At 40.5% G+C, this 15467-nt stretch overlaps 1 protein-coding gene across 1 annotated transcript; it reads right to left on the bottom strand.

Annotated features, from left to right (window-relative positions):
- Positions 1–5967: 5967 nt before the first annotated feature.
- LOC123960529 (RING finger protein 223) lies at positions 5968–13537 on the bottom strand. Its single transcript, XM_046035325.1, has 3 exons — positions 13267–13537; positions 8661–9578; positions 5968–7777 (listed from the first exon to the last, which is right to left on the bottom strand). The coding sequence occupies exons 2-3, from the start codon at positions 9428–9430 to the stop codon at positions 7540–7542; spliced, it is 1008 nt and encodes a 335-aa protein (XP_045891281.1). The 5' UTR covers positions 9431–9578; positions 13267–13537; the 3' UTR covers positions 5968–7539.
- Between the last annotated feature and the right edge of the window lie 1930 nt (positions 13538–15467).

Here is a 15467-nt window from a genome sequence, read left to right as displayed (position 1 = left end):
TTTAATATTTGTAATGTAATCATATGAGAACGTGTGTGCATTTAGGGATTTTGAATCTTGAGTAGCTAAAATTGAGTTTCAGCGGTTGTACTGAAGTATTCAGTCATAAACCAAAGTATTGGACTAATTAAAATGTGGACCTGATGATAGTGCTGGTGAAAAGTCAGAGGATCACCAAAGTTACTACAATTCATCCTGAGGGGAATATGAGCCACATTTAATGTGAAACCATCCAACAGTTGAGATATTACAGTCTGGACTGTGAGTTAAGTGTTGGACTGACTGACTGACTGACAGTCTTTAGAGCGATGCCGCCAGCATGGCTTATGTGTGTTTCCCTTCTTCTGTTTTTCTTAAATTTAGCCGTGGGAACTTTATCCAGCCAGCTCCATTTCCCACTCTGCACGTGCCCCAACCAACCAGCAAGGAAATGATCCCTCACTGGCTTCCCACTGTGAACACAAATAACCGTGTTCTCTGAAAACCACATTACAGCCAGAGGTTTGGCCACTGGGAGTTAAAGTCTGGGTTTCTGGTGGTGGGTGGGAACATTCCCCCACACTTCTTTGGTACCCTAAAACACCATCAGCTCTGACTGTGAAACAGAGTTTATTGTGAAGATTCGTAGGTGACGGAGTACACGGACGGTCAGTGCCTGGTGACTGGACTAAATGGGAAAACACAGAAGATAGTCAGCTGGTGTGTGCACATGTGTGTGTTGAAGGGTGTGCTGATGTAACATAATGCGTAACAGCCCTCAGCAGGTTTTAGCGAAACAGGAAGTTGAAGCCTGGCTGGAATGTCCAGCTCACAAACAGTCATGTGGCTCTGATACATTTGTGGAGTTTACCACTTTTTCTGCAGAAAATCCGTTATAATTACATGAGGTCTGAGGTCTACACATACACACATACATACACGTGTTTAATATTTCATTTAAAACTGGGTCACCTTTTAGGGTGCAAAATATTTAACAGGTAGAAGACAGGGCTCAACCAAGTCAAGTTTTTAATGTCTCTTGTCATACTTTTATTCAAATGACTGTCTAATGTGATAAGATAATTATGAATCCACAGAGAAGTATCACCAACTCTGCAGCTCTAAGGAGCTTTTAGCCTCTTTTAGCTCCTAGTTTTGGTTTTATGGCACTTTTCCTGTCTCAGTCTCAAGTGTTTGCAGCACTGTTAAACCCAAAGTACAGGACCTGCTCAGCAGACACACCGTTAGAGACTAGCTGGTGAACACAGAGAGAGAGGCAGATCATTTTCAGGAGCTGGTGGAGACCAAACCACACTTAAGAGTGAATGTTGGACTGTTTCATCAGGTGGACACAAACACGTCTCCATCATCTTGCTCTGTGTTTTGATATCCATAATAATAATAATCTTTATTTGTAGAGCACTTTTCAAAAACAAGTTACAAAGTGCTTCTTTAACAAGTGTAAAGACAATAATACAAAAACAATACAAGATAAAAGCAAGAAAACATTGAAAAGACTAAAATACACGTTTAAGATAAATATAAAATAAGGGATAAAATAAAGTCAAATAAGATCGGGAAATCCATCTCAGCTTATGAAGCGTTATTACGGCTGTGTCAGTCAGTTTTGATGTTTGTCTGCCCTCTAGTGGCTGGACAGGTGGAATTTTAAACCCCCAAGTCATCACATCTGTGAAATTGAGCTTTTTTCCTATCAGTGTCTGATAGGTGTGTGATGAAATCTTGTGCCACGAGCTTTATCAGAGCTGCTGAAGTTAACATGTGTGGATCTGTGGTGAGATTTCGGCTGATCACAAGTGTTTCAGTCACTTTCGGCTTCACATGCAGTCCCAAACTGCGTCGGTCAAACGGTCTGAAGGGGATAACATTACTCCCAGCGGATTAATAACGTAATGCACAGCAGAGTATAGGGCAGGTAGACTTCTCATTATATCTCTAAATATTATGACTTTTTTCTGGACATGTCAGAGAACAGATGACCGTGAGAGATTCTGAATGTGCAGAAAGTTTTGATCATGACCAGAAATTCTGCTGAAAGACAGGAGCTATTAAAGTCCAGGAGTTTAACTGAATAAAAATTTAATAATTTATCATTAAAGGTGTCACATTTAAAGAGATTACTTCCCAAAACAAAGACACAGAAGAGGAGGGAAGTCTAAATCATGACTCAGCGTGGAAGATATTACATGAGGAAAGTTGATCTACAGGAGAAACAAATTGGATTCCACACGAATACAAAATCCTCTGCCAATGTTAACATTATTTTTTTCTTTTTTCTAAACTCTTCTCACTGGTCTGTATGGGCTCATTTAGAAACACATGATGTCACATACTCCTGTGCACCAATCAGGATTTAGCACCATATTTAATCAAAGTCCGATGACAGTGGGCAGGTTGTCAAATCACCCCCACACAGTCCTGCTGATGATTTGATTTAAGAAAAGAGAAATCAGTTGTTTGGTGCAGTGACGTCTAGATGGACTACAGACTTGATAAAGTCCTAACAAGGGCAGGTTTTGTTTCCTATGTGGATCTTTAATCAGCTGCATCAGAACTTTCCTGTCTGAGAGCTAATCAGCTGACTGACCATCCAATAATGGAGTGTCAGACTCCAGGACTATACGTGCCCCCGCAGAGGAAGGAATCCTGGGAAACTGGCAAAGCATCATGTGGATGTTCTCCCCTGCTTCAACAACCAGCCTTCTATCACACAAACAAAACATGTGTGTGTGGTCTGGACAGATAAATGAATGAGGTCAACAAACTAGAGAAACCTTCCTCTGTCCTCTCTTTTCCTCATTTATCAAAAAACTCATCTCTACTCGGGTTGTTCTAGCAAGTACGGGGGGGGGGGGGGGGGGGGGGCAGCTGTTTATTTTGGTGTTTTAAATGTAACCAGGAGGAGAGTTTGTCAGTGAGCACACCCAGCACTGGATGATGTGCATCACTACATGAATAATTTTGGTCTGGGTGTACATACCTTTAAAGGGGGTAGACGTCACATGACACACTGAGCTTTTCTGAGACTTCAGGTTAGATGTTTGCAGGATGTGAACTCTCAAAGTGGGTGGGATTCAAGCAGCGGTTCACATGGCTGGTCTCCACGAAAACACGTTTGTTAAATTGCTCAGTGTGTTGTTAAGGTGTGTCTACTGCCATCATACACAAAGGAAGCCATTTAACACACCCACGCACACACACCTGCGCTGTGTCATAAAGGATGTACAGGAGATATCACAGCAGGGTCAGCACTGAGTGGAAATTGTTCAAACTGTCAGCTCTGAGAAGAGAGGATTGTTTCAGTTTTCCAGGCTGAACAGTCTTCATTGGTATTTAAAAAAAAAATAAATAAAAAATAGTAACCAGGAAGTTGTTCCTGGAAAGTTCACATTTGCCAATGTTATTTCTTGATTCTTTAAGCAGCACAAATGCATTCCTGTTCACCTCTGATGTACTGAGACAGAGGCAAACGTTTAAGGGGTGAAGATCTTGAACTATCAGCTCATGAAACCAAAACTATCCTCAGGGTGTTTTTTTGTGAATTTGGTGGGACCCCATGAAGCTGCAGCTAATGCAGATGCGTGTGTGACTCATCAGCAACAAACACTCATCTCAAAAAATACAACTGTAACAAAGAAAAAGTTACAATTTTGTTTAACAAGCCTTTCTAGTCTTTTTGAGCACTCAAAGCGCTTTTACACACATTCATTCACAGCCTAAGTGCTCAAACAGAAACTAACACTTGTACACTGGCGGAACAGCCACCAGGGGCAATTCGACATGCAGCCTGGAGGAGCCGGGGATTGAACTGCCAACCTTCTGATTAACTCTTTATTCTTACAATTTGGAATTTGCCGGCACGCCTTTGCTACCATTCCTCTAGCACAAACACATGCTTCTGTCTGCGTTTAGCTAGACAAGTGTTTGTAAAGAAAAAAAAAAAGTTTATTATTTAAGCTGGAGGATCCACCTCAGTCTACGCAATTTGCCTCCCAGAATCTCTAAGTTACAATGAAATGGTGAGTGTAAAGTAGGCATGACCCATAGAGCCACATCTATGGGAAATCCAGCAGGTTGAAATAAACAGAAATTATTCTGTAAAGAGCAACTTGCAGGATTTTTAACAAATGTACGAAAGTTAATGCAGGATTAAATATACTTTACAAGACATTAGGGCACAAATATAGAGGAAAAGTGGCTGTTTTGAGTAAAGCTATTTTTCCTTCTCCATTTTTTCCCCCAACATTGTGTCATCTAGCGTCAGAGAGTAAGCATGAGCATGTTAGCATTTTTATCAGAAAGAAATTTTAGGCCGTATGAATAAGTCACTAAACTGGAACTTGCAGGTGTCACTTTGCAACATGCTGTTGACTTTTTTCCTTAGAAACTGGTAATAAAGGAACCATTAAGATTTCTATTTTTCCAGTTCAGCAACCATATCACTGACTACTGAGGAAAGAATTTAAAAATAAGTAAGTCTAGTTGCACTTTTGACTTCACAGATGATGCACCGGTTTATTAATGAGCAATGTCCTGTCAAGTAAACTAGTAAAATAAACTAAGTGGCATCTGACTCATGACAGTCAACATACGAGAGCAGAGAGCATTCCTAACAAAGGAAGAAGTTTGTTGCTTTTTAAATTTAGTTCTTGTGCTAAACATTTTATCGTTATTTAAAGGAAAACAAACTTCTCCGCTCAGCTCGTTTCCATCAGAGCGCCCTTGTCAGTTTTTCACTCATGTGGAAAGCAACTGGCTGCATAGACTGCTATCCGTGTTGCATCTGTATACATGATAACATTCCCACACCTTTCACATACAACTGATTGCTGTGTAATTCTTAATTGTGGCTGTCATATCCAGGTTCCCTGCACATTTACTTTTATTTATCCAAAACAATATAATTTTTTTTTCCCCAATTACTATTATTTGATTTATTTATCCTAATCCTGTGCTGATTTGAAGGCCCTTTGTCCAATTTGTGAGTTGACGCTCTTAATGTACACATTGCACAAATCTATTACCCACCAGCAGAGGGACAAATTAGTGTAGAGATATATTGTTGGCACAGACCGATCTGTCAGCACCAGCATTTGGTTTGAAAAAGTCTGGACACAGCACTAAAGACTACAAACCTACAGAACTGTAAGAGTCTATACAGAATATACAGCTTGAGACACATTTTACTTTATAAATGTGAAAGCAACTCCAATTCTAGATTTTCCTGTAACATTTCCCTTTCAAAACCGATCAGTTCAACCCTTGTACTTCCTCCTGCTTAGTAAAAATGACACTATAATTCAAAAAGAAATTTATTCAAGTATAACACAGGGCAAACATGGCAACAGTGCAAGCTTTGCTAAAACAGTTGTAAAAAAAAATATATATAAAATTATTTATTTTACATTGAGCATAAAAACTGTACACAACAGGAAAAAAAACCCATTAAAATGTATTTTTCCCCTCTCAGTCCCTAACCATCACATACATATCTGTAAGTTAAGTTACTTAAAATCTATATGTAGGAATTTCTGGGACAGCACAGTGAAGGTAGTTACTCATTTCAGGTCGAGTTTGATTTGCAAGTTTGCGATTCTCTCATTTTCAGCTGAGCACATGAAGAAACGTACGATTTTAAATATAAACATGCATCTCCATGGTGTCTTAGTCATGTTTTAACTGACCAGTCAAGTTTATAATTGGTCAGGATTCTGTTCTGTGCGTAAACCAGTGCAGCACTGGACAACTGTCCCACAACTCCCAGCCTCCAGCAGGGTGTAACAGACCAGCTGGCAGGCTGAACTCTTAAGTCACAAATTATTCCCTAAACTTTCACAATTTAATAGCTTATTTCAGGTATATGACTCCCTATTGATGATTTCAACCACAGACAATAAAAAGGGTCAATTCAACAACTACCAAAAGAAAAAAAAAAAATATATATATATATACACACACACACACACACACACACACATATACATATATACATACATACATATAGTTTTGGTTTTATTCGTCCAGGTTTTCATATGTGTGTCAGACCTCTGCCTCCACCATCGATACGATGCAGGATAATTTAATTTGTTTGGGGTTGGTCACAGTATTGAAAAACTAGATTTAGCCACAGGAATAAGATGCCATTTCTGGGAAGATGTGATGTTTTTAACACCAAACAAGTCTATTTATCTCCATTGTTAATAAAAATAAAATCAAAACCATCTGCATTTAGTGGAAACGTTCCTTTTGTAATTTGGCTGAACTAATCCTTGTGATCAGTTACATCGTCTTTGTGACAAAGCCACCTCCACATATTAATGTTTCAGCATCTATGAAAATCCACTGACCTCTGCTCAGCTGGCTGCGGCAGATCTGTAACTCAAGTTATTTGCATGGCTTTGGTTTACAACGTTTGGTTAAGGCCGGGGGCAGAGCTGCAGCTCCAACAACAGGAAATAGACTAACATAAACAAGCAGGTAAAGACATAATACACACACACACACACACACACACACACACACTCTCTCACTCTCAAGCATGTAACATTCAGTGGCTGGGTTCTTTTTAAAGTGCTGAAAGCTGCCAGAACAGGGGAATATGAAGGAGATGGCGCCACCTGGTGACAAGTTTACATAATGTCATGCATTATGTCATGTTTGGAGTGAGGGGGAACAAAACTACAGGCAGGTCACAGGCCTTATTCCAGGTCAGTGACAGTAGATTCATGTTTCAGTTGATCTGCAGCTGCACCTTGGCCTGTTGTTCATATAATAAACCTCAATCTATTTTTTTGTAAAGCATCACTTATCTTCTTTGCCATCAAATGAACTTCAGCATCTTGTATTACCAGCCTGCCATTTGTAACCTGACATTCAAAACCTTGAGGAGTGGTTTATGTTTTTTCCTCAAACCTGGGTGATTAACTGCAGCTCTGCTGTCCTGTGAGGCAGATTAAAGTTCACTCCTCCTCTGTTACCTGACCGCCATTTTGTGACTTGAGCCAATAAAACTGAGCAGGAAGTTCCCCCTGAAAACGGATAGCTAATCCTTTAAAGATTTTGGCACAAATACTGCAGATTCAAGTCCACTGCTTCTCAGTTTCCCCGACACTTTCCCACCGCCGCTCTTACATGATTGTCATTGCGTACTTTAATTTTGAGGAATTAACCTAAAATAAGCAAGAAGCCTGACCGAATCTGTATTCTCAGACATCTACGTTATTATCTGAAATGTTAAATGTTATGAAGCAGATGAAAGCCCACTGCTCAGGTGTGGGTGTTTTGTTAAGTGCAGCTCCTCCTCTGTGTCTTGGCTTTGGATGCATCAGCGAGTTAAAAGCCGCTTGTTGCACAACAGCCTGGAACGATGGGTTTTACCGCACATCTGGATCAGTTTTCATCTTTTAAACAGCGGTGAAACAGATGTTGCTCATTAACTGGATTCAGACATAAAACACCCGAGATGGTGGAATTTCACTGTTCGATGCGTTTTTCCATCAGAGAAATAAAAAGCAGGAGGAAGACAGGATGTGATGTCACTCACGGATGTTTGTAGGTGAGGAGGAAGATGATGATGCCCATCAGCAGCACCATCATCAATACCACAGACGTCAGGAGGAAGGCTCGGCACGCCGGCCGGCCAGTCAGTCTGAACAGAGCTCCGCCCACACCGCTCGCCTCAGCACGACCCCCAGCGGGCGGGCTGGGAAGCCCCACGTCTAGAGATCGGTTCACTGACCTCAGAGATGCCAGCGACCTCTGACGATCTTCAGCTGACCTTAATGAGAAACAGACTGTTATTGATCAAAATTAAGCTGTGAATTCAGTGCTTCATTAAATCCTTTTCTTTGAAGGACAATTGTGATTCTTCTTAGCCCATTTAAAAATTGAGTACTGACGAGCCTTCACCCTGATCTTTTGACCTGCAGTGTCTCAGCAGGATTTATTTCTATGCGATTATTTCTGTGTAGTAAACAAATGATTCTTGCCAGTCGGGGTCCCCCCACCCCCCCATTTTCTTTGCAATACTGAGAGAAGTTTCCATCATTAAGTCTTCATTTAAACTGTGGACAGTTGCTGCACTGAGCAGTCATCTCACATTTGCAATATGGTGAAACTGCAACACTTAAGATCAATGCAGAAAACTGTTGGCTTGAGGCTTTTTTCTGTAACAGCATTTATCCAGATGTGTTAATTACTACAGACACTTTATATAATAAAAAAAAATAAAAAAAAAAAAAAAAGGGTACACCCAACTTGTTTTATGGTACCGATATCAACCCTTCAGTGTGGTACATCTTGTGCTAGATCTGAACGGCAGGCTGGACAGAGGGGAAAACTGACCAGGAGAACTCAATCTGATTCATGTGGGAACATACGAGCAGTACTCTGAAGCTGGCAACGTTCTAATATTTAGCTCCTCAAATTTTGTCCAGATGGTGAAATATAGGAAGATTGACATGAAGACGTGAGAATTTGACAAAGCCGTTTTACCCCGATCAATTGTCGAGCCTCATTTTGTATTTTTGCAGTTTTGTAATTACTCCTATATTGTTGGGGATATTAAGTTGAAAATTAAATACATTTATGCGCATGACAGAAGACATTTTAGAACCACTGCCATAGAAGACATTCCTGATAGGTTACTCCAGCAACCTGACCTTTTGACCTGCAGCTTCCCTTTGTTGCGGATGAAGCGGATGCTGTAGACTCTCTGCATGGCGGCCGGCAGGGAAGACAGCACGTCTGAGTCCGTGGCCAGTCTGGGCAGCCCGAGGGCGGGCAGCGGTGTGAGTCCACGGCACAGCGGGCACTGGATGGTGTTGGGGTGAGCCGACTTAACGTTGATGCGTGCCAGGCACTCCAGGCAGAACGTGTGCTTGCACTGAAGCATCTTGGGACAGCGGAAGATGTTGTTGAACTGGCTGAAGCAGATGGCGCACTCCAGGTCTGGGCAGGACTCCTCAGAGCACTGAGACTGGAGGGGGGACGGGCGGAGGTCTGGTGACGGGATGACGACAGAGACCTGGCTGGAGGGGGGTGTGGCGGGGGCAGGGTAAGGGTTTGGTGTAGCAGACACTGCAGAGGGAGGGTTAGCTGGAGATGAGACTGAAGTTAAGCTGGACTGAGGCCTGGAACCGAGGCTGAAGCCTGGACCTGAGCCTGGGAGTGGCATGTTGGATGATCGAACCATGCTTTGACCTCCATCTTGGTCTGAGGGGGCCGGATAGGGAGGGGAGTATTGGCTCAAAACTGTCACAGAGCTATGACCCGTCTGGATGATTGGAGGAGACAGTAAGACGGCTGATGAAGATGGATTATGGGAATTGTCGTAAGGGTCAGGGGGTAAAAATCGAGATGGATTTGGTAAAGAGCCCGAGGAATCATCACGTGGGTGAGAGTTCAAGTTTGTGTTTCTGTAGGGATTCATGACTGCTGGACAGATTGAGTGATGTAGTGAAAGAACAGAGCGAAGCTCCAAGGAGATGAAGATGGATATCTTCAGCAGTCAGCAGGCATCAGACACATGGAGGAGGTAGGGACGGTGAAGACAGCCTCAGTCTAAAGTAAAACTCAATCTATAGAGAAAAAGATTTCAATACACTGCAAACAAACATGATTAATGGAAACTAAAAATAGTGGCATTAGTATTATAACATGGCCAAAGTATGTGCCTGCCACCCCGTCTGTTTTTCCCGATTTTGTCTAGCCCATATTTAGTTCCAGTGAATTTAAATCCTAATGCTGCAGCGTACAATTATATTTTTAGAAATATTTGTGTGTCAACAGTTTGTCCCTTTCCGGTTTCACCATCACAGTGGCCTTTTGCACAAAGCAGCTCCATAAAGAACCACTTTTCCTGATTTGGTGAGTCTGGGAGCGAATGCAGCATTTGGAGGAAAAGACTGAAACTGAAGAGCGGAGTCTGATGGAGTACAACATTTATGAACACGGTTCTGGAGTGACACATTGAGCCATCACACTGCTGCAATTTTAGGTGTCCACATATTTTTGGCTATATAATGCATCCTTCACTTGGCTCTGTCTGGATTAAGTTCAGTTTTATCACTGTAAATATAATATAATGGGCAGCGTTAGTAAGAACAACATTACTCATCTGGTCAAGCTTAAACCACTGCCAACACAGTGTTAATCAGGCTGCTGATTCAGAGAAAAACCACCCTAAAAACTCTTGTGCAATTCTCCCAGCATGAAAGTGGGGGAAAAAAAAAAATAAAAAATTATATATATAAATAATGCTGCCTTCCAAAAGATTTTGAAAGATCAACTCTTGACTTCTTTCTATTTAAGCGAGTGAAGTGCACAGTTTAAACATCTGGTGCTTTAACACTGCAAATGTACTTGTCATGTTTAAAGTGTGCGTCTCACTGACAGTCTACTCAGCAGAACAAAAATAACTGACATGTTGTGGGGAAAGGATCATATGAAAGACATCAACCTTTTCCCAGTCACCATGGGCTTGTAACTTTACAACCCCAAGTAGTTTGTCCATAAATACATTTTAAAGTCAAGTAGAGACACCAAACAGATCAGGCTAAATTTTGGAAGTGTATAAAATGACATCTGGAATAGCATTTTTTATTTTTACCTATTCAAAAGCTTAAAAGAAACCTAATGGAGAATCTATTAAAAAGACGCACCTACCTCCAGTTATGGAGAGCTGTAATCGTTCCTAACACATTAGCTCTGTACTAAACGGCTCAGGATCACGTTTCCTCCGGTTTGTGTAACTTTAGGTGAAACTGGATGCTGGTCTGTGTCCGAGTTACTCTGTACCACACAACTGGATTCATGTTCCAGTGTAGCGGGTGTCAACAGGACAGAAATTTGCATCGTCTGTTTTATTTAAATAAAAGTAAAATAATATGCAAAATAAGTTGGCCTTCTGTTGAGAACTCCAGCAGTAATCACCTCTACTCCTAACAACCACAATCAAAGATCTACTGTAGTTGTTCCCATCTATCACACTGTGTCTTCAATCTGTCTTAACAGACATTTCCCAATTTTACAATCTGTGTGCCATTCATAGTTCTGAAAATTAAAAGGAAAGTCACTATATCAGACTCAGCTGCGCTTGGCACTCCATGCATTCAAGTAACATAGCAGCAGAAACTGAATAACAGAGTTGAATCAGCTCTCACACAGTTGAATATTTTAATCTTGACCCAGCCAGCCACCCACTAGGTTCTGCTCGAGGTTTCTACCTGTTAAAGTAAAGTCTAGACACTAATTTGAGTCTTTACTTAAACTGGTTCAGTCTACATCCGTTATTTTGGTGCTAGTGTAACAGATTTGCATTAAGACATTCACAAAAATACCAGTTCAACAACTGCCAGATACTTTAAGGAGACTAATGGTGAACTGATAGATAAAGCTTTACAACATGCCAATTTGTTACCACATACAGGAGCCTTTGTGCAACCATTCATACACAGAATATCAGTCCAACACACTCCGTAAAACACACCGTAGGCTACGGAGACCATACCTGTGTTTGAGGTGTTCACCTCAAATAGTTATAAAATCCCCAAGTATACCGTTTTTGTGCAGAAATTTTGAAACTTTCAGATGAACTCAGCTCATAGCAGAAAGAGTCAAATGAATATCTGAAGCTCAAACAAATAATCAAGGATTTGGATTATTTTGATTGTCAGAATTTGTAAAAATATAATACGCAGAAGCAAAATATTGGCTACTTTGCGCCAATTCTGACATGTCATTAAATACTACACATTTTCTAGTGGCCTTTTATTGTGGCCAGCCTAAGGCACACCTGTGCAATCCCCATGCTGTCTGATCATCATCTTGATATGCCACACCTGTGAGGTGGATGGATTATCTCAGCAAAGAAGAAGTGCTCACTAACACAGATTTTGACAAAGAGAAATAGGCCTTTTGCGGTCATAGAGAAAGTCTTAGATCTTTGAGTTCAGCTCATGAGTCGGGGCAAAAACAAGAGTCTTGTTTATAATTTTGTTCAGTGCATCTTAAAATCAGCATTTTGTTAAACTTCTGCGGAGGTGAAATTATCCTGTTCCTTTTCCACAGGTAAAGAGAGAATCCTAAGCATGTGCAGATTAAGTGTCATCACTCTAGCTTGTTTCTTATTGGAGAAATTGACTGTTACAATTGCCCCCGCTCTCCCCTACCTAATGCTCAAAGCCCATGTTGTGGATTTAACTTCTCATAGGATGCTGTTTGCAAGGTTTTACAAGAAGAGGTATTGCCATGTATGTAGTTGTGTCACTGCCAAGTTTGTGTGTGCTACTTAGGAGGTGTGTCTTGTGAGCACCCATTGTTTTTACCTTGTCTGCGTTTCAAAGCTATCTCCACTAACATTTTCCCTGGAGAGCAAGGGGCCATTCTTAAAAATTAGATAGTAAAAATAATCACTTTGCTTTATACTTTGGTCAAGCAGTGTGTGTGTGCGTGTGTCAAAAGCTACAATGACATGTAAACATGAGCATAAAACCTTAACTTCAGCAGGATAAACTGAAAGTCAACTTCACTTTGGAAGTTACAGCAAAAACAAAACTTCTCAAAAAACAAAATTGGCCTTTTGCCTTCGCACGTGACCGTCTGTAGTCATGAGAGGCCCTCAACAAACAGAATTACAAGCAGTTTTAATTGGACTATATCTACTATAGTATCCAGGGGTTTTAGTTGAGGATGCATATTGGCATGTTTTAAAGTTGTCTATCATTTCACTATTAGGCTATCTTCTGAAAGAAGTAGACATACCTGTTTAAAAGTGATTTAAAGCAGGAATTGATTAGGCTAATTGCACCCAATTACAAAGAAAAAAAGACTGCTTATCCCTGCGAAAATCTAGCAACTTACAGTGTATATAATGTGATAGGAAATAGGTTACCTTATAGAAACAGATTTTAGTATGGAGAGCTCAATTCGGCACATATGCAACATCATGCTTAATCTATTCAATATTTAGTCTTTTATTTATATATCTCAACTGTATGTTTACGTGTAGCACCTTTATCTCTTGGCAATAAAACTCTGATTCGTGGTAAGTTAAACCATGACGGGCAGAATAAAAGGAGGAATTAGTGGCAGTGTGTGGCTACTTTCTCAATAGATTTGCGTTTTCGTCGACTTAAAGACCCTCTTGATTTGAAAAATATCTAATAAGCGAGTTATCTGCCTAAGTCCGTTTGTTCATGAACAGGGATCGAAACAGCAAGATTTACGAATGAAGTTTGGGGCGCAAGCTGAAAACACTGCTCTTACCGTTCAAGTCACTATCGCTGCTGACTGATGTCCTATCTGATCCCACACTGCATCATCATTAGGTCAGTTTCTCACATGGACCCTCCTGGAGTTTTGTAGTCGTCCTCTGAGCTCAACTTCTCTTTTCCCCTCTGCTTTGCCAGAGTGATTCAGCATTTGATTAGCTGAATAAAAACGAGGAAGCCGGTTAGTCAAATCACCTGTTGGCCGCGCACATTTCTGGCACTAGTAGGAGAACACACCTGAAGAAAGTGATGCTGATTACGGGAGAGCCGAGTGAAGCTCACCAGCGGCAATTCCAACTATTGTTCCCAGTCTTTTTATGTGTTTGTTAAAATAACCTTTATTGTTACATGATAACCGTTTTCTTTTATTTGTGTCATGCACACAAAGTGCCAAACCCTCGTGGATTTACTAGACAGCACAAAGCAGTTGCAGTCAAACAATTCATTACAAAATTGCAGGTTATTTTACAGCTTAGTCTTGAACAAAATATTCTGCCTTCTCTCCCGAGCTTCGCAAATAAAATCTGATTACCTTAAAAGGTGCCCTTCCTGAAGCACTGCTCAGGTTTTTCATAATCACCTAGCCAATAAAAAAATTCCATACAAATGGAGGACATTTTACTTAAAGAGGACTCCCCTTCCTTTAGCTAAAGATATCATGCTGGTTGTTAAAGTTATCAAAACGGCCAAGGGCAATCTTAGATGGACCCCAAAACGTATAGGCTATTTGTGAACATGTCCAGAAAGTGTGCTAGCCCACGTTTTAGAGGTGGATTAGCCATTTGGACCTCATCCAATAACCTAGAATAGAAGTGAGGGGTAAAAAAAAACGTGAACCTGAAAATTGATGTATCTTCTATTAAAGGTCCCATTTCAGGCAAAATCTGCTAGGTCTTTTTAACCTAAATAGGCCTATGTGTCCTTGTCCGCGACCCTGTACGCAGGATAAACATTTGACGATGGATGGATGTGTCCTTGAAGACCTTGAATTTCGCTCCCTTGTTGAAGTCAAGTATGGACCTGTTTAGACCTCCTCCAGCCCTTCAGCGCAGTAGATGGTCCTGCCCACTGAACACCTGCTGAAAACACCAAACTCAGGCCCACAGTCACAACACAACACCAAGCAGTCATTCCATCACTGAACTACAGCTGCTGGTTGTTCAGTAGGCTATGTCTTGCGGAAAGTGCTTTTATGGTTATGAAGCAAAGTTAAATATTTTCTAGTTCTTCTCCGTTTTCCTCCAGCTGTAGGCCTATCTATCCGTATGTGCTTGAAAATACCATGATTGTGATGTTTTTGGATGGTGGCTTAGTTTACCTTTTAGTGTCCGAAAAAACATGTAAAGAATCTTACACAACCTAATATCATATAGAACATAGCAAGTGTAATACATGACTATTTTGTTTTTGAATAGAGGGTCGGGGTTTTTTAAATTTGTTATTAATTTTGGTCTGTAATAATATATTTTTATCATTGTAGGAATATTTCTCTGTGTACATGTTTTTGTTTGTATTATCAGTAATACTGATTTTCTTTATTTTTTTCTGAGATGATGTGGTTTGGTTTTTTTGTTTTATACCGTTGTTCTTTTTTCTAAGAATACTTTCCTTCTTTTACATCCAGGACTTTTAATAGTTTTTCATTAGGCCTATGTAGAGTGGTATTGATATTGACAAGATCTGAATACTTCTATCACTGTAAATTACTACTACATATGAACTAGGCCTACTTCAACCACTTTCACTTTTCAAACAAAGATCCATTATTATTCCTTTGTGCTGTTAATCAGTACTGCAATCAGCCAAAACAGGGTTGTTTTCTCCTACAGTATGTTCTGAAGAAATAAAAATAAGCCTACAGGAACCTCACACGGTAGCCTACTGTTCTGTAATTTAAATTACTGCTGTATTTGCAAATGTTTAAAAAGTCATAGATGGAAAATCGTATGTTCCTCACCTGATTGTAAGATATAGGCTAAGCTTCTTTTACTCCTGCGTTTTGTATTTTGGTGGTTGGATGAACCTTCTCTTTACATTTAGATCACAAATTGGGTCTTTCAGTCGGTGTTGAAGATCTTGTGACTGATGCTGTTTAGCCTACCCTTGTCACAAATGTATCCAAACACAAAAAAACCCTGCTTCAGCAGAGGGCTGTCAGTCACAGCAGACCCTCAGACCCACAAACCACATCCTCCA

Source organism: Micropterus dolomieu, linkage group LG21, assembly GCF_021292245.1.
Source record: "Micropterus dolomieu isolate WLL.071019.BEF.003 ecotype Adirondacks linkage group LG21, ASM2129224v1, whole genome shotgun sequence".
In the NCBI taxonomy this organism is placed as follows: domain Eukaryota; kingdom Metazoa; phylum Chordata; class Actinopteri; order Centrarchiformes; family Centrarchidae; genus Micropterus; species Micropterus dolomieu.
The sequence above is the reverse complement of the archived record's forward strand: the minus strand, read 5'-3'. Positions and strand labels throughout refer to the sequence as shown.

Excerpts from the sequence above, each read along its gene's own strand:
- LOC123960529 (XM_046035325.1), bottom strand. The coding sequence starts at position 9,430 with ATGAATCCCTACAGAAACACAAACTTGAACTCTCACCCACGTGATGAT. Across the intron at positions 7,778-8,660 it reads GGGAAGCTGCAGGTCAAAAG|GTCAGCTGAAGATCGTCAGA; the intron begins GTCAGGTTGCTG and ends TTTCTCATTAAG.